The sequence below is a fragment of the Kockovaella imperatae genome (genome assembly GCF_002102565.1).
Source record: "Kockovaella imperatae strain NRRL Y-17943 chromosome Unknown BD324scaffold_13, whole genome shotgun sequence".
In the NCBI taxonomy this organism is placed as follows: Eukaryota; Fungi; Basidiomycota; class Tremellomycetes; order Tremellales; family Cuniculitremaceae; genus Kockovaella; species Kockovaella imperatae.
Genome location: NW_019028953.1, coordinates 69,777 through 89,122, shown reverse-complemented (window position 1 = coordinate 89,122; position 19,346 = coordinate 69,777). Strand labels below are relative to the sequence as shown.

General features: G+C 52.7%; 6 protein-coding genes across 6 annotated transcripts; 2 read left to right on the top strand and 4 right to left on the bottom strand.

The window, feature by feature from the left end:
• Positions 1 to 27: 27 nt before the first annotated feature.
• On the top strand, positions 28 to 1,508 carry BD324DRAFT_652929 (hypothetical protein; the record flags this gene model as incomplete). The annotated part of the gene is made up of 3 exons (XM_022018579.1): positions 28 to 156; positions 216 to 1,226; positions 1,293 to 1,508. 3 exons carry the CDS (start codon positions 28 to 30, stop codon positions 1,506 to 1,508), a joined length of 1,356 nt encoding a protein of 451 aa, XP_021868903.1.
• An 813-nt stretch (positions 1,509 to 2,321) lies between these two features.
• On the top strand, positions 2,322 to 3,032 carry BD324DRAFT_652928 (hypothetical protein; the record flags this gene model as incomplete). The annotated part of the gene is made up of 1 exon (XM_022018578.1): positions 2,322 to 3,032. One exon carries the CDS (start codon positions 2,322 to 2,324, stop codon positions 3,030 to 3,032), a length of 711 nt encoding a protein of 236 aa, XP_021868902.1.
• Positions 3,033 to 3,852: 820 nt separating this feature from the next.
• BD324DRAFT_634373 (hypothetical protein) lies at positions 3,853 to 8,364 on the bottom strand. The gene is made up of 8 exons (XM_022016721.1): positions 8,269 to 8,364; positions 7,848 to 8,215; positions 6,943 to 7,793; positions 4,730 to 6,901; positions 4,654 to 4,674; positions 4,573 to 4,604; positions 4,439 to 4,507; positions 3,853 to 4,387 (listed from the first exon to the last, which is right to left on the bottom strand). Exons 2-8 carry the CDS (start codon positions 8,054 to 8,056, stop codon positions 4,052 to 4,054), a joined length of 3,690 nt encoding a protein of 1,229 aa, XP_021868901.1. The 5' UTR covers positions 8,057 to 8,215; positions 8,269 to 8,364; the 3' UTR covers positions 3,853 to 4,051.
• A 615-nt stretch (positions 8,365 to 8,979) lies between these two features.
• BD324DRAFT_652925 (hypothetical protein) lies at positions 8,980 to 11,973 on the bottom strand (the record flags this gene model as incomplete). Its single annotated transcript, XM_022018577.1, has 2 exons — positions 8,980 to 11,512; positions 11,573 to 11,973. The coding sequence occupies 2 exons, from the start codon at positions 11,971 to 11,973 to the stop codon at positions 8,980 to 8,982; spliced, it is 2,934 nt and encodes a 977-aa protein (XP_021868900.1).
• A 3,411-nt stretch (positions 11,974 to 15,384) lies between these two features.
• BD324DRAFT_125217 (hypothetical protein) lies at positions 15,385 to 16,441 on the bottom strand. The gene is made up of 2 exons (XM_022011971.1): positions 15,569 to 16,441; positions 15,385 to 15,481 (listed from the first exon to the last, which is right to left on the bottom strand). The coding sequence occupies exon 1, from the start codon at positions 16,223 to 16,225 to the stop codon at positions 15,575 to 15,577; it is 651 nt and encodes a 216-aa protein (XP_021868899.1). The 5' UTR covers positions 16,226 to 16,441; the 3' UTR covers positions 15,385 to 15,481; positions 15,569 to 15,574.
• A 190-nt stretch (positions 16,442 to 16,631) lies between these two features.
• BD324DRAFT_604121 (mitochondrial distribution and morphology proteins-domain-containing protein) lies at positions 16,632 to 19,341 on the bottom strand (the record flags this gene model as incomplete). Its single annotated transcript, XM_022013973.1, has 8 exons — positions 18,566 to 19,341; positions 18,118 to 18,506; positions 17,738 to 18,060; positions 17,426 to 17,687; positions 17,143 to 17,356; positions 17,036 to 17,102; positions 16,961 to 16,984; positions 16,632 to 16,838 (listed from the first exon to the last, which is right to left on the bottom strand). Exons 1-8 carry the CDS (start codon positions 19,225 to 19,227, stop codon positions 16,632 to 16,634), a joined length of 2,148 nt encoding a protein of 715 aa, XP_021868898.1. The 5' UTR covers positions 19,228 to 19,341.
• Positions 19,342 to 19,346: the final 5 nt, after the last annotated feature.

The following is a 19,346-nucleotide window of genomic DNA, read 5'->3' as shown; positions in this document are numbered from 1 at the left end:
CAGCTTGCACCAATCTCAAGGACTGCAATGGCGGCTAGGATACATCAGGTGGATGTACCTCGTGCTCCTCTCCTACTTGAAGAAGACGGTCAGCCCCTGAAGATTTACATCCATCCAGATGTTCCCATGAGGCACCTGTTCATCTCTCAAGTCGAGGTGAGTCCTTGACGTAGACATTGAGGTCCAATGTCAGCGAGACTGACAGCAGATGGTAGGCACAATGTATCGCTGCTGTACCTGGTGATGCTACGCATATCCTCTTGGATCTCTTACCGCCGCACAAGGGATGCTCCTCCCACCCTACGCAGGACCAAATGGGGTTCATCTTTCATAGGGAAGCGAGGCACGTCTTGTGTGGGTACTGGGCTCAAGAATGTCTTCGTGTGGGTGGAGTGGCAGATATGACCTTCTGGGATTTGAGTGGATGGCACGAGTGGCAGGCTCTGGATCACAAGCCAGGTAGCTCTACAGGATCCACTCTGAAAGCGTCATCTGGTCCAGGGAAGAAGGGAGGTCCAGCTGCTAGGAAGCGGAAGAGGGTTTCAACCGTCAAGACAACGTCAATGGGAGAAGAAGAAGCATCCTTGAAGGATGTGTCTGAGGGATCCAGCTACCAGGCAGCAGCCAGCTTGGCATCTAGTGCTTCTGTCGCTTCGGAATCCCTTCGACAAGTGGAAGGTTCTGGGTCAAGCCTCAAAGCTGGGGCCTATAGACCCAGAAGAGCCATCGTCTCAGTGGAGCTGGTCGCCAGTGCCAGAAAGAAGAAAGCATCTATCAATCCACCGAACCCTCGGGCTGGCCCTGAAACAATACGAGCGGATACCGTCGAATCTAGCGGATCCTCCTCCATCCGGTCTATCCCCACATCTTCAGTCTCTCAACTTGCCTCCTCCAAGCAGGTAGCACGACAGAAACTCCAAGAGTCATCACGACAGAAACTCCAAGAGTCATCGCCTACGCCTCAGAGGACAGGAAAGTACAATCCGTCAAAACTTGGTGAAAAGTCCGCCGATGAGATTCAGAACATGTGGACTTTCTTCCTCGATCACATACACGCAAGGATGGGCATACCATCTCCATCGGACGCAGTGATGGGGAATTTGGATACTGTCAAACAATGTATGTTGACCCGAGTCCATGGCATGTGGTGTGAAGCTAGGTCAAAATACCCTGGGAGACCGTTGGATCCACTCAGCGTCATGATTTCAACTTGGAAGACGTCTCGCGTGAGTACGCAACAATAATGCCTTATGGCCGGGTAGCCTTGCTGACCTTGTTCTTTTCGCACACAGGAATTCAACCTCTCGCCTTTCGCCATACGTAAATACTATGACGATTTTCAGGGTCGAGTCAATGCGGATAAGGTCCAGAATATCCCACTTAAGAATCGACCACCCGGATATCCCTTTCATGATAGACCTCCTGTGAACCCCGAGGCAGCACTGTCGAGTATCCCCGAATGGACAGGAAAATACAATATCGTTGTCAAGCAGGAACTCGATGGCTGAGCGGATTCTGAGGCGCACGACAATGAAGATTGTGAACCCCAAGACGGTAACCTTGCATAGGTGCCTTGCGGGACTCGTGTGAACGGCGACGCGGAGGACGCGGAGGCAGACCGTTACAGTGAACCTTTGCTTACGGGCGATGGCCCTTCACACTTTGACCAGGACCTCTTTGGGAGTCCATCCCGCCTCTCATCCTTTCATCTGCTGAGGTCTCACGGTGCCCATCGGGACAGCCGCGGCACAAAGTGGGATGGGTGGCTTGACCCATGCTCTACCCAAGACGGAGCCGCTCGACTGCTGAAACCGAAGTCCAGGAGCAACCTTTGCCAAGCCCTCGAAGGGGACCGATGATAAAAGGATTCGTGACCTCACGCAGACGGAGTTGTCGTCATGACTTCTGACACGTCGCTGGACTAGAGCACGCCAAAGGAACGTCCCAACGACGAGCTCAAGCAAACCTTCCGAAGTTCCCCCCAAGAATGTCCTATTATACTGTATACTCCGGTCAAGGAATATGCTCGATATCACGTCACGCGCATTCAGTCCTCGTCGAAATATTCACACAGATACCAGAGGAGAATCTCACTGAAAGGATCTGTCTGGTCACACTTGAGTGGGAGGTGGAACAAGTCGGTGCTGCGATGTGGCAACGTGAAAGGGTCGCTGATCCTCCCACTCTACACACGCCTGGTCCATGTATAAATACAGCCTACCACCGGTCTGCCATCCTCCCCGACTACATTTTGACTGCCTCCTGCTTTGCCTTCGCTCTGAAATTACGCTCAAGAACACTCACACCGGCTTTCATTGGATATGTCATACTACGGTGCTGATTTCAGGCCAATCTTTGCTTACTTGTCTGACAAGAACAAAGACAGAAAGGCAAACGCTGAGGAGGTCAAGTCTGCTCTGACGCGAGGCATTCAGACCCAGGCCTCAAACATCACAACGTCGAATGGTGAATCGACAGCTGACTACTTTGTCGAGTCTGTAGATCATACTCATGATGGTACAACCACCAGTATTGGCATCCCGACGACAATCTCGGTCCAGCCCTCTGGAGGCTACCAGTGGCAGCCAATGAGACTTTCTACAGCGGGTCACGACAGTGTCATGGCGTTGCTTAAGAGCAAGGTCCGACAGGATTTGGAAGCCGAGTCAGAACTGAACAAGCAAAGAAGGATCATCCGTGATGCGATTGACGAAGGCGAAGTAGCTCAATCGTCAAGTCCATCTGGAGAAGCAAATCCGTTCGCTGATCCGTCGGAAGACCTGTTCATGGACGAAACAGATTACGACCATGATGCAAATTCTTTCCCACACCGAGCTGAATTTCTCGGCGATTCGACCAAAGCAGCAAAGCTCGTGAACGTTGTCGTGGCGGAATACCTCTCGGAGCATCCAGAAGAAGTCAGACCTCGTCAAGGGATCTCTGCTGCGTTTCGGTCGTTCACATCGCGACCTTCGGAGATTGTGACTCTGGATGGACGGACAGTCTCTATTGCTTTCACTCAAAGCCACTAATCAACGTCGAGGTTGAATTATGATCCGAGTAATCGTACAGTATGTAGAAAAGCCCGATCGCTCAGGCAGCTTCACATACTTAGATGCGTATGCTCGCAGAAGCATGTAGTTTTGAAAGTCACGTTTTCGCCGGACGAGAGGCGCTTGAAGGCTGCCTGCCCGTACCATGGCGAGATTGCGCACACCGGTGCAGAGGGCTGCTCCCTGATCAGGTACAGCAGTCGACATTCTGAGCGAAAGACAAAGTGATCAAACAGGTCCGTATCTGGGAATCAATCCAGAAACGTGATCAGCAGCGCCATGGGATGTAGGAAGATTGCCGGTCCCGCATCCTCCGGTCATCCGGCGATGCATTCGTAGCATCCGCCAATTTCCCCCCTCCAATGCTTACCCACCGGACTAAGAGCTTTTTGACCGGGATCACGGTCTCAGATGATCACAATGCATGGATTGGAGGAAGGATGATTATACTACAAACGATGAGGGATGACGATGTACATGTATGTTTGTGAAGGGGAAAGAAGAGGATGGGGGCTCTGGATCGTGTCGAATGGTTTCGTGCTCGACGACGTGAATTGTTATCTCTTTCAGAGATTCGCATTCATCGTCAAGAGGCTCTGGTCCCCTTGCACCTTCTGTGCCCCAGAATAGCTGGATTGACAAGGCAGGAGTTTTGATGGTCCTCCTCACTGGATCTCTCGCACGATCACCGGGAAGCGAGGCCCAAAGCATGGCTGATCTTCTTCAATGTCAAAGTCAGACTCTCCAACTTGTCTTTCTCATTCTCGGCGGCGCTGTCAGGCTGCGGCTTGTACTCGCCGCTGGTATGGTCTCTTGAGGCCCCTTTACCTTTGTCAGAGCTGCTCAGGTCCTTGTTCGTACTCTTGACGTCTCCCACCAAAGCTCTCGATTTGGACAGCTTGAGGACAAGGTCCACGGCGCGCTTGACGGTAGACTCTTCCACTGGACGAGGGCTCACTTGCGACACGTAGGCGACCAGATCCTCAGCTGGGCATGGGTTATTTTCCTGGACGCATCAAGAGTCTTTGGTTCAGATCTCGCTCACCAGTAGGATCCAGCTCCAGGTGAAAGTGTACAGCGTCACACGACGGATCCGCACAGGTGCCTCCTCCTACTTCTGCAGCGCACATTGACGCATCGGGTTGATCATGCGTTATGCGGGTCAGCATGATCCCACGTAGGATATTCCTCTGGGGGACTAGTAGAGGGTCATCTTGCTCGTGTTCTGAGGTAATGTCGACAGCTACCCGGCCGTCTCGAGCTTGCTTGATGGCTGCTCGATCATGGAAGAGCTGAGGGTATCGACTTGTGATTCCCTGATACGGCGCAAAGGGCTTATGGGGACAATACGTTAAGTTCCAACCATCGCAAGAGTCTTGACCTACGACAGGTGCTGGAGCTACCGGGACTGCAAAGGGCAACCGGTCATCCAATGGTGAGATTTGGTGGCCGACCTGGAGAGAGAAATGTTGAGCTGGAGTATTCTTACCTGCTAGACCGGCTCCAAGATCAGACGTACATCGGGTGCAGTTGGTCGGGTTATGGATATATCTGTAGGATTGTCAGTCGTCACATAGAGCTTGACCTGGTCGTGACAGACCAGCTGGGGGTAACGGCAATGCTGAAGAATGTCAGAAAACGTTAGGTGATCGAGACGTTGAGCGAGTCAAACGCACCAGAATTGTCTTTGTTCGCGTAGAATTGCCTTCCTTCAGGTGTCTCAACCCCTCGTTCATCATCTGCTCGTCCACTTTCACCCGTCTCGACCGCGTCAACATCTGCCGCAGACTCCACTGCCTCCTGCTTGATCCCAACGTCGATCGTCGGCTTCACCAGCGATCCTTCTCGAGCACTGTCCGTCCTCTCCTCGACTCCTGCAGTACTCTCTCGACTACTCTGACCTTCACTCTTTCCCCTACCCTCAAGTGCGGCTCGTAATCTAGCGGCTTCCTTTGCTTTCAGCTTGAGCGCGATTTGTTCCTTTAACAATCGGATCTTTTCCTCTTGTTCAGCCAACGCAAGGAGCTTTGATTGACCAGCACCTCTCGAATCTGTCGTGCCCTCAGATGAGAGGGTCAGTTGGAGTGGGATGGGAGTATTCTGCTTCTCTTCCGCGAGGCGTTTGAGAATCTCGGCCCGACGTTCAGCCTGATCATTGGACGTTTCAGGTTCAGAATCCGATTCCGAGTCATCGTCCAGAGCCAAAATAAGCTTGTTGGCACGTTGAGGTGCGCCGAATGGTTTACGCCGAGTCCGAACGGGTGCAGATACGGGTCGTGAGTCGAGATCTTCCGCTGCGGGTCTACCGCGGACTCGGCGGATCGGCACGTCTGGGGTAGGCTCGACAGGATCAGGTGAAAGTTCACCTTCCTCTGGCTCGTCGCTGTCGACGTCCATATCGACGAACTCTGTCTTCGTTTGGTCCTCCAGAGCTGTTGGAGGTGCACTCGATTTCGTCTCAGCATCGTTTGATGTCACTTCTGCTGCAGCCGCCTGTTTTGCAAGGACCGACTCATATCCCATGACCTCCTGCTCCAAATCCGCTACTTCATCTTCGATGCTCTTCTGAGCAGCGGCATCGGCAGCTTCTTCTAACGCGGCATCGGCAGCAGCCGACACCGGATTCTCCGATGCCACATCTACGTCAATCTCCATGTCCACCTCCACGTCCATAGGTGACGCACTGCCGGCCATGCGCTTTGTTGATTTCTGCGCTCGACGCGCTCGCATACTCTCCAAGGCCTTTCGACGAGTTTCGAGAATTGCGTGCTTCGCCGCCAAGTCCGCAGCGACAGTAGTGCGAGTTGAAGGTACCAAAGACGGGACAAAGGATGGCTGGGAGTCGTACTTCGTCAGATCTGGCTCTAGGAATAATTCGAGAGATGGCTTTTCTGGCAACGGATGACGGCTTGATCCACTGGATAGGGAGGGTGATCGACCGTGCTGGTTTGCAGGGGTAATCACTACCTGTGGCGCTATGGCAGCACTTTGAACTGGGATGACAGAGGTTGGAGAATGCGCAATCCGCTCGCGCTCTGGCGATAAGTGTCGAGGTCGCTTATTTGGCGAAGCACTGCCGCTGTCGACCTGGACTGACGGTACCGATAGCGCATGATTTGAGCCTCGTCGATGGAGTCCAGTCGAGCTGCGAGGTCCCGACGGTGGGACCTTGCCATTGACACTGATCTGACTGGGCCGATGAGTATTGCCCGCGGGAATGTCCGGGATAGGGACGGGCGATGCGGGTTTGTACGACTCAATCTTAATGGCTCGAGGTGCTGCTGCGAGCGGTGCAGTAAACGGCCGGATTGGAGGAGCTAGATTGGACGGAGGGACAGGAGCACTTAGGGCGCTGAAGGTCGCAGCCACTGCAGGCGGCGGAATCGATGGTGGTGGATTGGAAGAAGAAGGTTGTGGCGCCCAGTGAGAACTGGGAACCAGACGGGGTGGAGGGTAAGATGCGGGTAGCCCCTGATGGCGTGGCGGGGAATCCTCAAGCAAGACGATCTCCGCTGAACCTTCAGAGGATAAACTCGATCCCCGATCCATGGGGATAGATTGACGAACCTTCACGGTGGGACTGGGTGATCGTCGAGTGTTAGGGTGAACAGAGGAGGCCGCAACAAGAGGAGGATTAGTGGAAGTCACAGGTCGACTCGGGCCGGCGATGGCATTCGTACCCATCCATATTGATTTACGATGTTGTTGCGCCTCGACGATCTCTTGACAGACGGCGGTAACGTATTTGGGAGTCGCTCCGCGTTCGACCAAGAGCTCAGGGGTGAACCCTTCCTGGAGCAGATTACGGATGATGCTCATGTATTGCTGGGCTTCGTCTGGGGAAATGTCTGGAAAAGTTAGCAACATCGGTGATACTTCAAGAACCTGCCTTCTGGAGCCGCTGCCACCGGAGCAGGCATAGGGGTGACGAAAGATGAACGAGATGAGCTGGGAACCGAGGCGGGCGTTGATGAGTCGATAGGTGGTGGTCGGAATATCTGTTGAGATCCATGCGGCACAGGGTATCTCGGTCCAGAAGGAGCGTTTAGTTGATTGTGAAGGGACGCTGGCGGTGGATGGAAAGATGATGGATATTGGTATCCCGGATAAGGATGCACAGGCGGTGGTGGTTGAACCGGTCCGTGGGTGTAAGGGCTCACAGGAGCAGATTGCGATGCTGGCGGAGGGTAGAGAGGCTGACGAGGAGGTGAAGAACGTCTGGGCGATATGTCTGAAGGTCTATTTCGATCTCCAAAGGAGGCCTGCCTCTGACCTTGATCATGAAACACATGGTCCGTTACTCTTCCACCGCTGGCACCACCACGACCACCACCACCGCCACCGCCACCACGAGGAGGAGGAGGGGGAATGGGGGCACCTCTTCCTCCTCTTCCTCTTGGCGTCCCTCGCCCTCGAGCCCTGAGACGATCTCGCTCCCTGTCTCGTTCCCGATCTACCGTCCTGTCAATAGGTTGTCCTCTCGGAGGGATAGGAGCAGGTGAGGGTCGTCCGCGTTTACCACCTCCACGAGGATGCTTGTTAGGGAGACCAGAGGAGCGTGACGGACCAGGGAGCGAACGGATAGATGTATTCGAATTGGTCGGCTCGACGACGACGACGACACTATTTTCATCGTTGCCGCCATCATCATCATCATCGTCGCTGATCTCTCCTTCCTCCCTTTCGACTTGGGCATTTCGATGACGAGTGCGGGTGTGTCGACTTTCATACTCGCTGACACTGGCAGACTGATCAGTCGGATTGATGTTCCGTCTCGTCGCCGCTGATACTGACGTGGATGAGCTCGAGGTCAAGTCAACTTTGGAGAACGGTACGGAAAGACCAGTGAGGGATGGTCGATGGTCGGCATCATGTCTCGTCGCTCCAAACGAGCTGGAAGGATTTGAAGATCTTTGTGTCTCTTGCTGATGATTGGACGTCGAAGGGTTTAGAGACATTGAATGCGGGTCATCGGGAGGGAGAGAAGATGCTGCTGAACCCATCAAGCCAAATCCATGAGGGTCAATGGGGATGTCTCAAGGTAGGCCCGCAGCGAAAGTGGTAGTCCTCGTCGAAACGAAAAGGGGGGAAAGCCAGCTTCTCGATCCTCCAATGGCCACAACAGCGGAAAGAGGGCTCGCGAGTGATCCAAATCGTCAGAGCTGTCGATGGGGAATTGTACTTTAAGGAAACATGCGACGGATCTCGAGCTCACAACAGCAATGTATAAGCATGTGAGAGCCTTGTCGTCTCAGGGACACATCGGGGTCACCGTCAGAGATGTATTCAAGAGAGCGAGAGAGAGAGAGACAGACACAGCAGTACAAAGGGGATGAGAGCTACTGCAGTCACTTGCGAAACATTTGGTTCCGCGGACATCGATATCCCGCCTGTTCTCTTCGACCCAAATAGGTGCATGCAAAGAAGATCGATACATCATGTCCCTTAGCAACTAGCAAACACGAGACACACACTGTCCAGAAAGAACCATTGCCAGATCTCAAGCTATTCCTTCTATAGCCATGAGATCCTGTACTACTATATATTGTGTTGTTGTTTTTTTGGTGTGATCATTCCAGCTTTCATCACTCTTACGCACGTATCTTGCCAACCGAGAAGAGGGCACCAAGCAAGCAAGCACCTGAAGCATTTCTTGTGTCCATGGAAGACTCTACGTTTCACTTCCATTCCAGACTGAAGGGCCGTATGCGTGATGATCGTCGGATGCCATACTTTGTCACATCACCGTAAAAGACCCGTGATCCGATCGCCATCGCAAAAGCCCATTTCCAAAATCCAAATCGTAATATACATCAAGTCGAACTCGAACTGAAGTCCAGCATGAGCTCGAGCCAAAAGGGTGAATTGTCGGTTCAACTCACCATCATGCACAGTCTCAGAACCAATCTAAAGCGATCGCCACTCTCTATTCCTCCTCTGTGTCCGCGCCAATGGGCAGACCGAACCCTAGCCCTGATTTTGAACTACTTCTCATACTGCTTAATTTGCCTCCGGGTCCAGAGGCTTTTCTACCTCCAAACGGTGACGGCGACAAGTTATGAGCTCCAAGCAACGCATGAGGCCATCTCGTTCCTGGCGTCGCGGGGGATCCAGGAATGGCAGCACCAGCGACTCCCTCGCCCTTGCCGAGTTCCTTGAGGAAATCGTGTCGAGAAATACCATCGGACAGATGATTCTTGCTACCCGCGGATCCTTTCGAAGGGAAAGGGGTCGCTTCGAGCAGAGAGGAGCCGAATCGAGATCTCGCACCGAGAGGTGTCAAGGAGAATAGAGATGGTTGACCGAAATTGAAGTCGAGGTGACGAGATGGCGTAGAAGTCACATCAAATGGAGTTTCTTCAATCTTGGGCGTGGAGAATCGATCGGCTCTCGCGGGTCGCGGAGTGGATGGGAGGACGGAAGATGGCGCACCGTCTTCCGTGTACGCCCACATATCTGTGCCGTAAGACAAGACCCTAGATCGATGTTGTCTGCTTGAAGGGGACGCCATGGCTCGGTTCAAAGGTGTGTGCTGGGCATGTTGAGTAAACGTCGCAGAGTTGACAAACATTGGTGAGGGAGCCAGGGCGATGTTGTGCATTTCGCCCTTGAATGCGCTGCTCCTTTCGTCCGATTGAGTGTAGACTCGTGGAGTCGAAGTTCGTGCAGGTGTGGAGATGACCATGGCGGCAGATTGACAGCGAGGACACCACCATTGAGGTCCAACCATGGCATCGTCACCGATGCCACAGCATGCCAAGTGGTGATACGTCTTGCAGCCTGAGCATTCGACCATTGGACTGACACCGATGGCTTGGGTAGCACCGCAGGCACAAGCAACTTTGCCGACTGGCATAGGAGGCAGTTGACGATGACGGATAGATGTGAGCAGAGCCGTTCGAGCATCAGCTTGTGGGTTAGGCCAAACTCGATTAGGGACACGAGTCGTCTCCGGTTGACGTTGGACATTCTTGCCCTTGCTGTTGTTGTTGTTGTTGTTGCTGCTGCTGCTGCGACTGGGTACCGCCGAGCGGAACGACACTTCATCGTCCGATGATTCGTCTGAAGCAGTCTCGAGGTATCGTCGGATGACAGCAGATTTCTCCTTCTCTTCCCTCATCATCTTGACCTTACGACTGCTTCCAGCCAGAGCCCAAGGAGCTTCTGTATCTGGCCAGCTCGGTCGGACAAGTTTAGATGATCCAGGTCGATCGGCACGTACAGTCCAACTGGAAGATCCTTCGCCGTCGTCGGCAGCAGTCTCCTCGATCAGAGCCTTGGACCGACTCGGGTCCAGTCCCAAGAATTTGATGGCCACGTTCTTTCTGACGGCGACACGACCAAACATTTCAATCCGAGTGGATATCATGGCGTCGTCCTTAACTTCATCAGACTCATTGAACAATTTTAATCGCTTGTCGGTCCTCTCTGCTCGAGTGATGGGAGTTTCTTGATCTTCGATGAGCATGTTGTGGTGGTCGTGAGGCAAGTGAGGTGTTTGAAGCTGGACCATGTCAGGAGACGATGGCGGACTCTGACCACGCGAGTACTCCATCCAAGCGACTTCACTCTCTAGCACTTGATCGGTGGAAAAGACGGCCATACCATTCGCATCGGTCGTGATGGCGGGGATAGTGGTCGTTCTGGGTGATAATTCCACCTTGACAGGGGCTGCCTCTTCTTCTCCGCCGGTAGAAGCGCCAACAATGCCCAGTTTTCGACCCTCAACCTCGTGCCTCGTGACGACAACACCTCGACGCTTGATCGTGCCACTGTCATCAGATGGGGAGGCAGAACGTTCCATGTCCGCCTCATGAGGCAGACTCAATTTGCCCAAATCTCGACCTGTCGATGGTGGGGTTGGCAACTGATGAGGAACCGAGCTACCCTGGCTCGAATGGCTCTCGTGTCTCGCACGTTTCGGTACCGGACTGTCTCGTGCCGCGGCAGCTGCTTTTGCAGACTGTTTAGAAGCTCTTGGCTTCTTAGCGGTAGAGGGGGGCGCCTGCGCTTTCTCCTTCTTCTCCCTCTTTCGCTTGACGGAAGGTTCGACGGATGCCTGACCATTGTACCACCTTCCATCGGTTGTGACAGGGTAGTACTGAGGGATGGTCGTATCGTACGATCGGGCAAGCGATGGATTGGTCAACAATTGAGCTTGACCATCGAACGTCGCCTGAGGAACGGCAAAACTCGGCGGGAAGACATATGGCGAGGATTTTCCGACTCGAGGATGAGGTGTCGGGGTCTGATACACGTCTGGAGGCGCATAGTAGGCAGTGGCCCCTGGTGTCATTTGCATGCGTTGACCAGATTGAGGCATATGCGTCATCTGAGGGTAGACCATTTGATATCCGCCAGGGACGACGATGGATTGGGGCATGTGGTAAGGTGAGGAGAGGGCCGGAGAGTCGATATTAGAATAAGTTGGAGATGGGCCGGGATGATCCCCTTTAAGCCTGGGAGAACACCAGATGGTCAGATGAAACGCCTCTCTCGGTGTGTGATCCAGTGCTCACTCTTTACCCCTCGGCATGGTCCAACCGGAATGCGTAGTGAATTCTCCAGAGAATGTCGGGGCAGGTTGAACAGTTTCAAATGTAACTCCTCCTCGCATTCTCGCCTTGTAACTGATCTGATCTCGTCTTCGCCTTGCCTTGGAGCAATCAGGTAATAGGCGAGGACAGATGGTGGTAGGATTGTATCGGGAGGAAGACGGTTTCAGAGATCGGTTTGATAATGATGCTGAGGAGGGAGTGGAGGTTTCTACGGGACGGGCAGGGAGTCTCAGCATGGTCCCACGGGAGAGTGTGTCATCGTATCGGAGGATGAAATGGGCAGAAGTGGAGACGGGAGGATCAGGCTCGCTGATGGGAGAGGAAGTGGGAAGGGGTCTGAAGGTGGAAGAGGGCGGCGCCATGCTTGGCTGACGGTGGATAGAGTAGGAGTAGAAGATGATGGAGCAGAAAGAAAATGATGATGGGATGATGGGAAACAAACGGAGCTCATGTTTCACCGCCCCACCATTCCTACAACCACCAGTGTGTCGCAAAGACCATCCCACAATACGGGGGTCAGGCATAGACAGAGAGAAGGAAGAGAGGATACACCTCGCCTTCTCCAGCCTGCACGTGAACAAGGTGGCAAGCTTTTTATTTTTCTGGCCTCGACCTCCCTGCGCCTGCCTCCCTCTGGTCAAATGATCGTCATTGCGGAAGCAATGAGCAGCTGACCTATCGAGGAAGGCTGGACTGGAGTTGGTTATCTCCCCCGGGGGACAAGGGGAGGAGATAAAGACAAGAGACGAGCATAGATGATTCCCACAACTCTCACCTAGATTTCGACCGAACCTATCTCAAGGTCACTCGTTGGATCCGACTTTCTCTTTGCTCGCTCTATTCGGATTCTAATCGCAAGCTTCCCGTCGACGATCACTCGAGCGCAGCGTGAGATGATGATGAGAAGGAAGGTTTCTTGGCAGTTCGAGCGACGAGCAGCGAGGTACTTCTCTCTAAGAGTGGGGACGGTCCAGCTGGAACAATAAGAGAGAGACAGAGAGAAGAGGTGTGAGCGAAATGGTAAAGGATCGATAAGTGGGAAGGAGGAGCAGATCAAGGGATGGGGAGATGAATCAGAGACCTACCTCGTCAAGACGCAGTGGGTGTGATCTACACTCTTTCGGAACTCTCCCAGAGACTCTCTTCTGGAGGATGAATCTACCGCTCCCACTGGTTGCAAACTCGATCTTTTGTGAATTGCAAGAAGCAAAACAGGTGGGAAATCAATGAGGCTGTTGGTCGAATTTCCATCCGTCCACCCAAAAAGCCCACACAATCAGGCAGCTGATGTTACGGGGATGGCGAGCTTCAACCGTAGAGAAATGAGCCAGGCAGGCAGGCAGCAAAGAAAGGGGGGAGAAATCAGATTTAGGCGTCGTCTCTTACTCACTCAATGACTCGTTTGCGCCCCCCGAGTTCCTTCCCCCCGCGCTCTCCTCTCCTTGAACGGGTTTTCCTTGAATTTCAGCTGTGGCCGGTCGGGATCCCGGGAGTGAGAGTGAGAGGTGGGGAATGAAAGCTGGGTTTAATTGGGTTTTTGGCGACCTAGGTTCAGGATCTCGACGACGTCGACGACGACGGCGGCGGTGGTGGTGGCTGCTGCTGCTGCTGCTGCTGCTGCTGCTGCTGCCTTGAATGACGATATCCGAGATTGGGCCCAGAGCTGGTTCGTCGCAGTGCCGCAGGAAAAAATCTCACTTATAATAGGGTGGAACAAGGTTTTCCTCCTCTCTTTTTTCTGAATTCTTTTGCTCAATTTTTCTCAATATTCCGCCTCGCAATTTTTCAAGACTGGGAGCTCGCTGGCTGCTGCTGCTGGCGGCTGGGGATGGCTGCTGCTGCTGAGATTGATCGACGGTGAATGAGCAGCAGGAAGATGAGAATGATGATGATGATGCAGTAGAGTTAAGGTGTCTATCGGAATGTTAAATCTCCTCTAGTTCGGAAGAGCAACATGGATCCAAAGTGGAGTGTGTTTCCTGACCCCCGTTCCAGACCTCGTCATGACTATGAACCACGTCCCTTTGACACACCAAATCCCATCCCTCTCACAGACACACAGACAGTCCCTCTCTCACTCACATCATCCTTCTCTCTCTACGCCACCACAGCCTCTGCCCTCAACTGTCCTCCCCGCTCATGTCATCCGTATTATCCCTTCAATGCCATCCCAACCCCTACACCGTGACACGTCCCTCGGTGTCCTCAAAACGCGTCGAATTTCTCCACTCCACAAAAAAAAATCGCGGTACACGCTTTGTGTGCCAAAGAAAAAAAAACCCTGAACGACACACACAAAAAGGGGCAACTGACCCTGAAAGTTAAAAACGCGGATACACCGACGCGTACCGACGTGTGGCACGTCGCGTGAGTGGGGGGCGCGGGGGGGGGGAAATTCGCGGGACGACTCAAACTAGTATAGTAGATATAGTAGCCCGACTCTTGAAAGCAGAGTAACTAGCAGAGAGCAAGCTATAAGAACGTAGACGGCGTCACGGTATGGTAACACGACTCAGCAGCATGCTAGTCTGGTGTAACCACTGCGGACGAATGAATGAGACATAGAGATGCTGTCAGCTTTGGCGGGAAAAAGGCATGAGATGGTTCTTCTATTCTTCAGTTGATCTGAAAGGGGGGAATGGATGATGGGCTGCGGAAGATGTTAGCATCGGGCGGGCGGTGGGGGCGCTTGACGGCATCCATAGAGACTGACTTACGGTACAGTCTCCGTTGGCTACCTAGAGCGACACAGGTCACAGTGAACATTGTCAGCGCGACGGACAACAGATTTAAGGCGGCGGAGAGAGAGAGAGTGGGAATGGAATGGATTGATCTAGACAAGGGAATGAAGCAGCTCAAAAAGAATGGTGACGACATGACAAGACAGGAGCAGTGATGATGGGATCGCAGGTGACCCAGTGAACGAGATGGAGCGAGAAAAGACAGTGATGAGAAGGGGAGTAAGAGCGTCTGACAGGGAACGAAAGAGGCAGGGAGCGTGAAGGAGTGAGAATGTCGATGCAAGTCAGGTCGAACACGATTGCTCGGAAGAGAGAAGGTGGAATGGGGAAGAGTCGAGCATGAACAATGAAATGGAAGAAGAAGAAAGATGCATCTAGAGCTCTGTGTAACTTCTTTATGAAGCTATGAGCCCTATGAGATTCACATGGAGCGAGTGACAGGATCAAAAGCGATCAAAGCGCGCACACGCGCGCTCGCGTTGTTTGAGATCGTGTTTTTTTTTTGAGGCGGCATCTCCAGCTGCCAGAGTGAATCGGAAAAACTCTTTGGCCGACTTCACAGCCAACGCGCCGCCGGCTTCAACCGTATATGCCAGCTTGGCTGAGTCATGGCCGTCGGTGGCACAGCCTGGCGTGGGTGATGCACAGAGCTCAGCGTGATGGGTGTGCAACGATAAACTACCATCTGGTGGCGATTTTGTCGGATAGTGGGCTGATCGAGGTGACAGACATGTGACTTCAGCGACGAAAGCGACTTGATAGAGGAACGAGGAGTCAGCTCTTGAACATTCCTTGATAACCCTCAATGAAATCAGACCACGCCGCTCATGCCTACAGGGCGGCGCGGGTGCTAAGGGCACGCTCAAAATCACATTTTGAACATATGCTAATGGGTTGCCACCACCTCTGGTCTTGCAGTGATGCAATCATCGATTGTGAGGTGGTGGTGGGAGGATTTCCAAGCTAGTGAGATGAGATAGAGGAGCGGGACATCAGGCGGGTGGCCGAAATGAAGCCAGATGTGTTATTACAGGATGGCAAAATGGAAGATCGAGGAATTGAGAGGATTATTCTTCCTGTTGACTGATTCAAAGTCCCTGAACACGGATCGCGCGACTGCTGATGCGGTCTGAAATGGTCAGACAGGAAAGGAGTGGTTCCATCCGAAAAGTCAAATACATACATACACAAACTCCAAATCTGTAGTATCACTCACACCAGCCTAGGCGTTGTCATAAGGGGAAGAACAACCAGGACATCTCTGACACTCTGGGCCCGGACAGAATGGACAGCCAACGCCCTCGTGCCGAGTGTAAGGATGACAACGATCCACGCAATCGTTCTGATTCTCGAAGAAATGCTGTGCCTCACTGGATGATGATGGCATGAAACCGATATCCTGCGTTGAGTGACCTTGACAGCCTTCAGGTGCATCATCATCATCATCATCATCATCTTCGGCAGCACAAGAGTAGAGCGATACAGCAAGACACTCGCCGGCCTCGGAATGGATATGATCGAAGATGCCGTCGGTCATTGGTAATCCTACTCCACATCCAAATTCAATGCTCGAAGACGAGTAGGCTATCGTTGGATTCGAATCATTTAGGGTTGGACCCATGAAGATCGTGGGCGAATACCAGCGCATCGATCCCTCGCTATCTCCATACTGTGTGCAATACCAGACCGTAGAATAGTCGTCCACGCTAAGCCAGTGCAACTCGCTATCCGAAACATACACAGGCTTGGTAAATACCTCGACGCCATCGGAGCTGACGAATGTCGTCGCCTGGCTTTTCTGCGCAGCCAAATAGGCATCTTGCGCGTACACAAAGATCGAGAAAAGTGACAGCGTTGAGATCGTGTAGATCATGTCTTCGTCGTGACGGCGTCTCACACCTGATCAGGGTTGAGGGGTTTTGGAGGAATGTTTGGGGACACAATCTCGGGGACGAATACCGCGGTGTATTGGTTATTCACTCCCGTCGCCCAAAATTGCTTCCTTGACAACTAATCAGGCCCAAAGGGGCTACCGGAGAGGATATCTCTGCCTCATTGGCATGCATAGGCGTCTGAAAATGCTTGCCACCTGTCGTGTTTCCAAAATGCCATATCTTGCTGATCTCGTTTGGAATGCATCGTAAAATTCGTTCATGAGATGCGGTGTGTTTCGTATAATATGAATCCGAATGTCCCTATGAGTTCCGTGCCTCTGCTGAATGCCACACACCCCTAGCGGATGAGACCGATGACTCTCGATTTACAATTGTGAGAGACCCTCATATCGTGGCCAACTGCCCATGGACCGGGTCCATAGCTCTCCTCAACGTATCCAATAGGACTTCGGCGCCTCGTTGTAAACCCCAGAATGAGACTTGGCGAATTCGTTTCGAATTTGCACTTTCTGACGAGACGTGGTGTGCTAGAGCAGAGTAGATCTGGTCCGAGATGGAAGTCATGAGGCCGGCTGTGAGAAGAAAAGTCAGCTGAGCAAAGCTAGGGAGGTTGGGGGCAAGTGACTGACTCTCAAAGAGCTGCATGGTCGACGGCAAAATGAAGGGACAAAAACCGTCAGCCCGACATCATCAGTCCCGATAGGTATACTCACTGTCCAAGATCCATCGAAATCTGACTGTATCCCTAGTTAGTCCTGGTACACCGAGCAGCAGTATGAATGGCTCACCAGGTCAGCGGCCACTTGACAGTGAATCGGTACCAGAGTGCGATTGGCGCTGCATCGACTGGTCAGTCTAGGGTCGCTTACTTATGACCAAGCAAGGCCCGACCCACTTGATAAATGCCACTATTGGCCTGATCAACGCTTGATTCGTAACGCTCAGATCCGACGTGAAGATCGGCACAGCGGCTTTAAGATCACGGAATCGGAGATCAATGTCCACCGTCACTTGACGTTTATGAAGTTCTTGATCAAAAGCTTCCTTGCCAGCATTCGGAGCCCGTAGAGCAGGTCTAGCTAAGCGATGCTGACCTGGGTTGATGGCGCCTTCGGGAGCAGAGGTGGTATTGGCAAGCTGATTCGGAGATGTTGATACCGTTGTTGTCGTGGTGCTACTGGTGCTGCTGCTGCTGCTGCTGCTGCTGCTGGTGCTGACTTGCAGCCTCTCGGCAGGATGAGCACCTTGCTTGATAGTCGCTACATTCCGTCCGATTTGATCAAACAGCGCGCGGAAATCCACTTCGTCATCTGGGTGATGAGGAAATTTGATATCCAGAACAGCGTCCAGTTTTCCCGACGTGATCCAAGACATGGGTCCAGTATGTCCAGTCGCATACTGAGCGTGCTCGATAGGCAGTCCATCAACTCGAAATCGAGCCTGTGAGGTGTCAGCTATTCGTCCTCACACCAGGGCCGTCGTCGACTGACCATCCGCTTGACCACTTCGCCTTCTCCCGTATGCGTTTTGCCGAGCTTCTGAGGCATGTGCAGACTGAACAAACAATTATCAAATTGCCCAGTGATGCCTTCTGCGCTCATCAGATCGTAGAATAGCCAACGTTTCCGCAGGGGTCCAATCATTGCTGAGAACACGGAAATATTGTAAGGTCTCTGACCACCAGGCTGATAAATGGTCACGAGAGCATCTTCAATCGACATGGATTCGAGCTCAAAATCTCCAGGTAAAGTGGAATGCCGGAAATCCTCTGGAAGGAGAGGTTTGGACATGTCCCACCAGACGGAGCGGCGGTCTGGTGGCGACATCAGCTGCGAGGTCGAGATCTCCCTTATGAGGGTGGTCAACTCACCGACAACGCCTCGTACGCCTTTGACCTTTGCATCCTTTACCAATCCTTTGCCATCAAGCCAGCGCATAAAGCTCAGTGTAACTTCCACTTCGTCTATGTTGACATCAAACATGGTGTAGTTGTCGCTCTCCGCAGCCGGCGGTGAGAAGTACGTCTCGGGGGATAAAGAGGAAGACAGGAATGGGATCGGGGCAGGTAGATGCGACGAGGGGGAAGAGGAGGGGGAGGAGGAGGAGGAGGAAGTAGAAGAAGAAGCAGAAGGAGAGGATGAATGGGAAAAATCGGTGGAATCAGATTTCGGTACATCATCTTTGGGTCGTCTTGAGACGTAGACGTTGGAGAAGCATATCGTGGATGCTCCCCAACGAGGCACGATAGCAGATTCGAATCTTGATTCGGCAGTTAGCAGCGCTGATGTGTGACGGGTCGGGACTCAGAATCCACTCACACGACATTGACTCCCGTTTCTGACGTCAGATAATCTGATATCCACCTCGCTACGTATTTCTGCAATGACAACGAGTTCAACGTCGCAAAGACGGCCGAGACAAATGTCGTCGTTCCAATCAAGATCCAAATGGTGTTTCCAACGACGAACCAACTCGCAAAGGCACTCAAATCATCCGTATTGAATCGTCTCCAACCTCGAATGAAAAACCACTGTAATCGAATTCGAAATCGTTCCCATCGAGTCCTCGCGGCAGTAAGTAACTCTTCTTTCGTCGGCCGATGAGGCGAATTCGGAGTGAGCGTCTGTGTGCGGTGGATCAAACGTTGAATGAAAGGAGTGTACTCTTGTGCATGACCTCTCGTTTCGGCTTTAGGACAATCGGGGCATGGTTTGGAAGGTGGTGTCGTGGCTGTTGAATTAGCCCGACAGCGTATCGGCGGGACACGCCTAAGAAGGCGAACATTGGTGCTTTGATGAGAGGAGGAGAGCGTAGATGCTTGCCGAGTGAAGAATGTATGAATGGCGATGTAGCGCACGACTCGCGGATCATGTAATGTGACTCGGGAAGAGGAGGAGGCGGAGGAGGAAGAGGAGGATGTTGCGAGGCGAGAGCTGCAAGAAGGCAAGTGAAGACTTCGTAAGGGTTTGTAGAGAGCCATGATGATGATGGAGGTTCCGACTGCACCACTGATCGGGCCACTTCCACCTTCACGATGCTATTCGATGTCTTTTGATCATTCACCTAAGCCGGTTATACCTTGACTGTGACCAGCCGCCG

Bases quoted from the DNA above. Each gene is read 5' to 3' on its own strand.
- BD324DRAFT_125217 (XM_022011971.1), bottom strand. From the start codon at position 16,225: ATGATCTACACGATCTCAACGCTGTCACTTTTCTCGATCTTTGTGTAC.
- BD324DRAFT_634373 (XM_022016721.1), bottom strand. From the start codon at position 8,056: ATGGGTTCAGCAGCATCTTCTCTCCCTCCCGATGACCCGCATTCAATG. The intron at 6,902-6,942 runs GCAGGTTCTTGA...TAACTTTTCCAG, and splicing joins GGTGGCAGCGGCTCCAGAAG to ACATTTCCCCAGACGAAGCC. The intron at 4,675-4,729 runs GTGCGTTTGACT...GACATTCTTCAG, and splicing joins CGCGAACAAAGACAATTCTG to CATTGCCGTTACCCCCAGCT.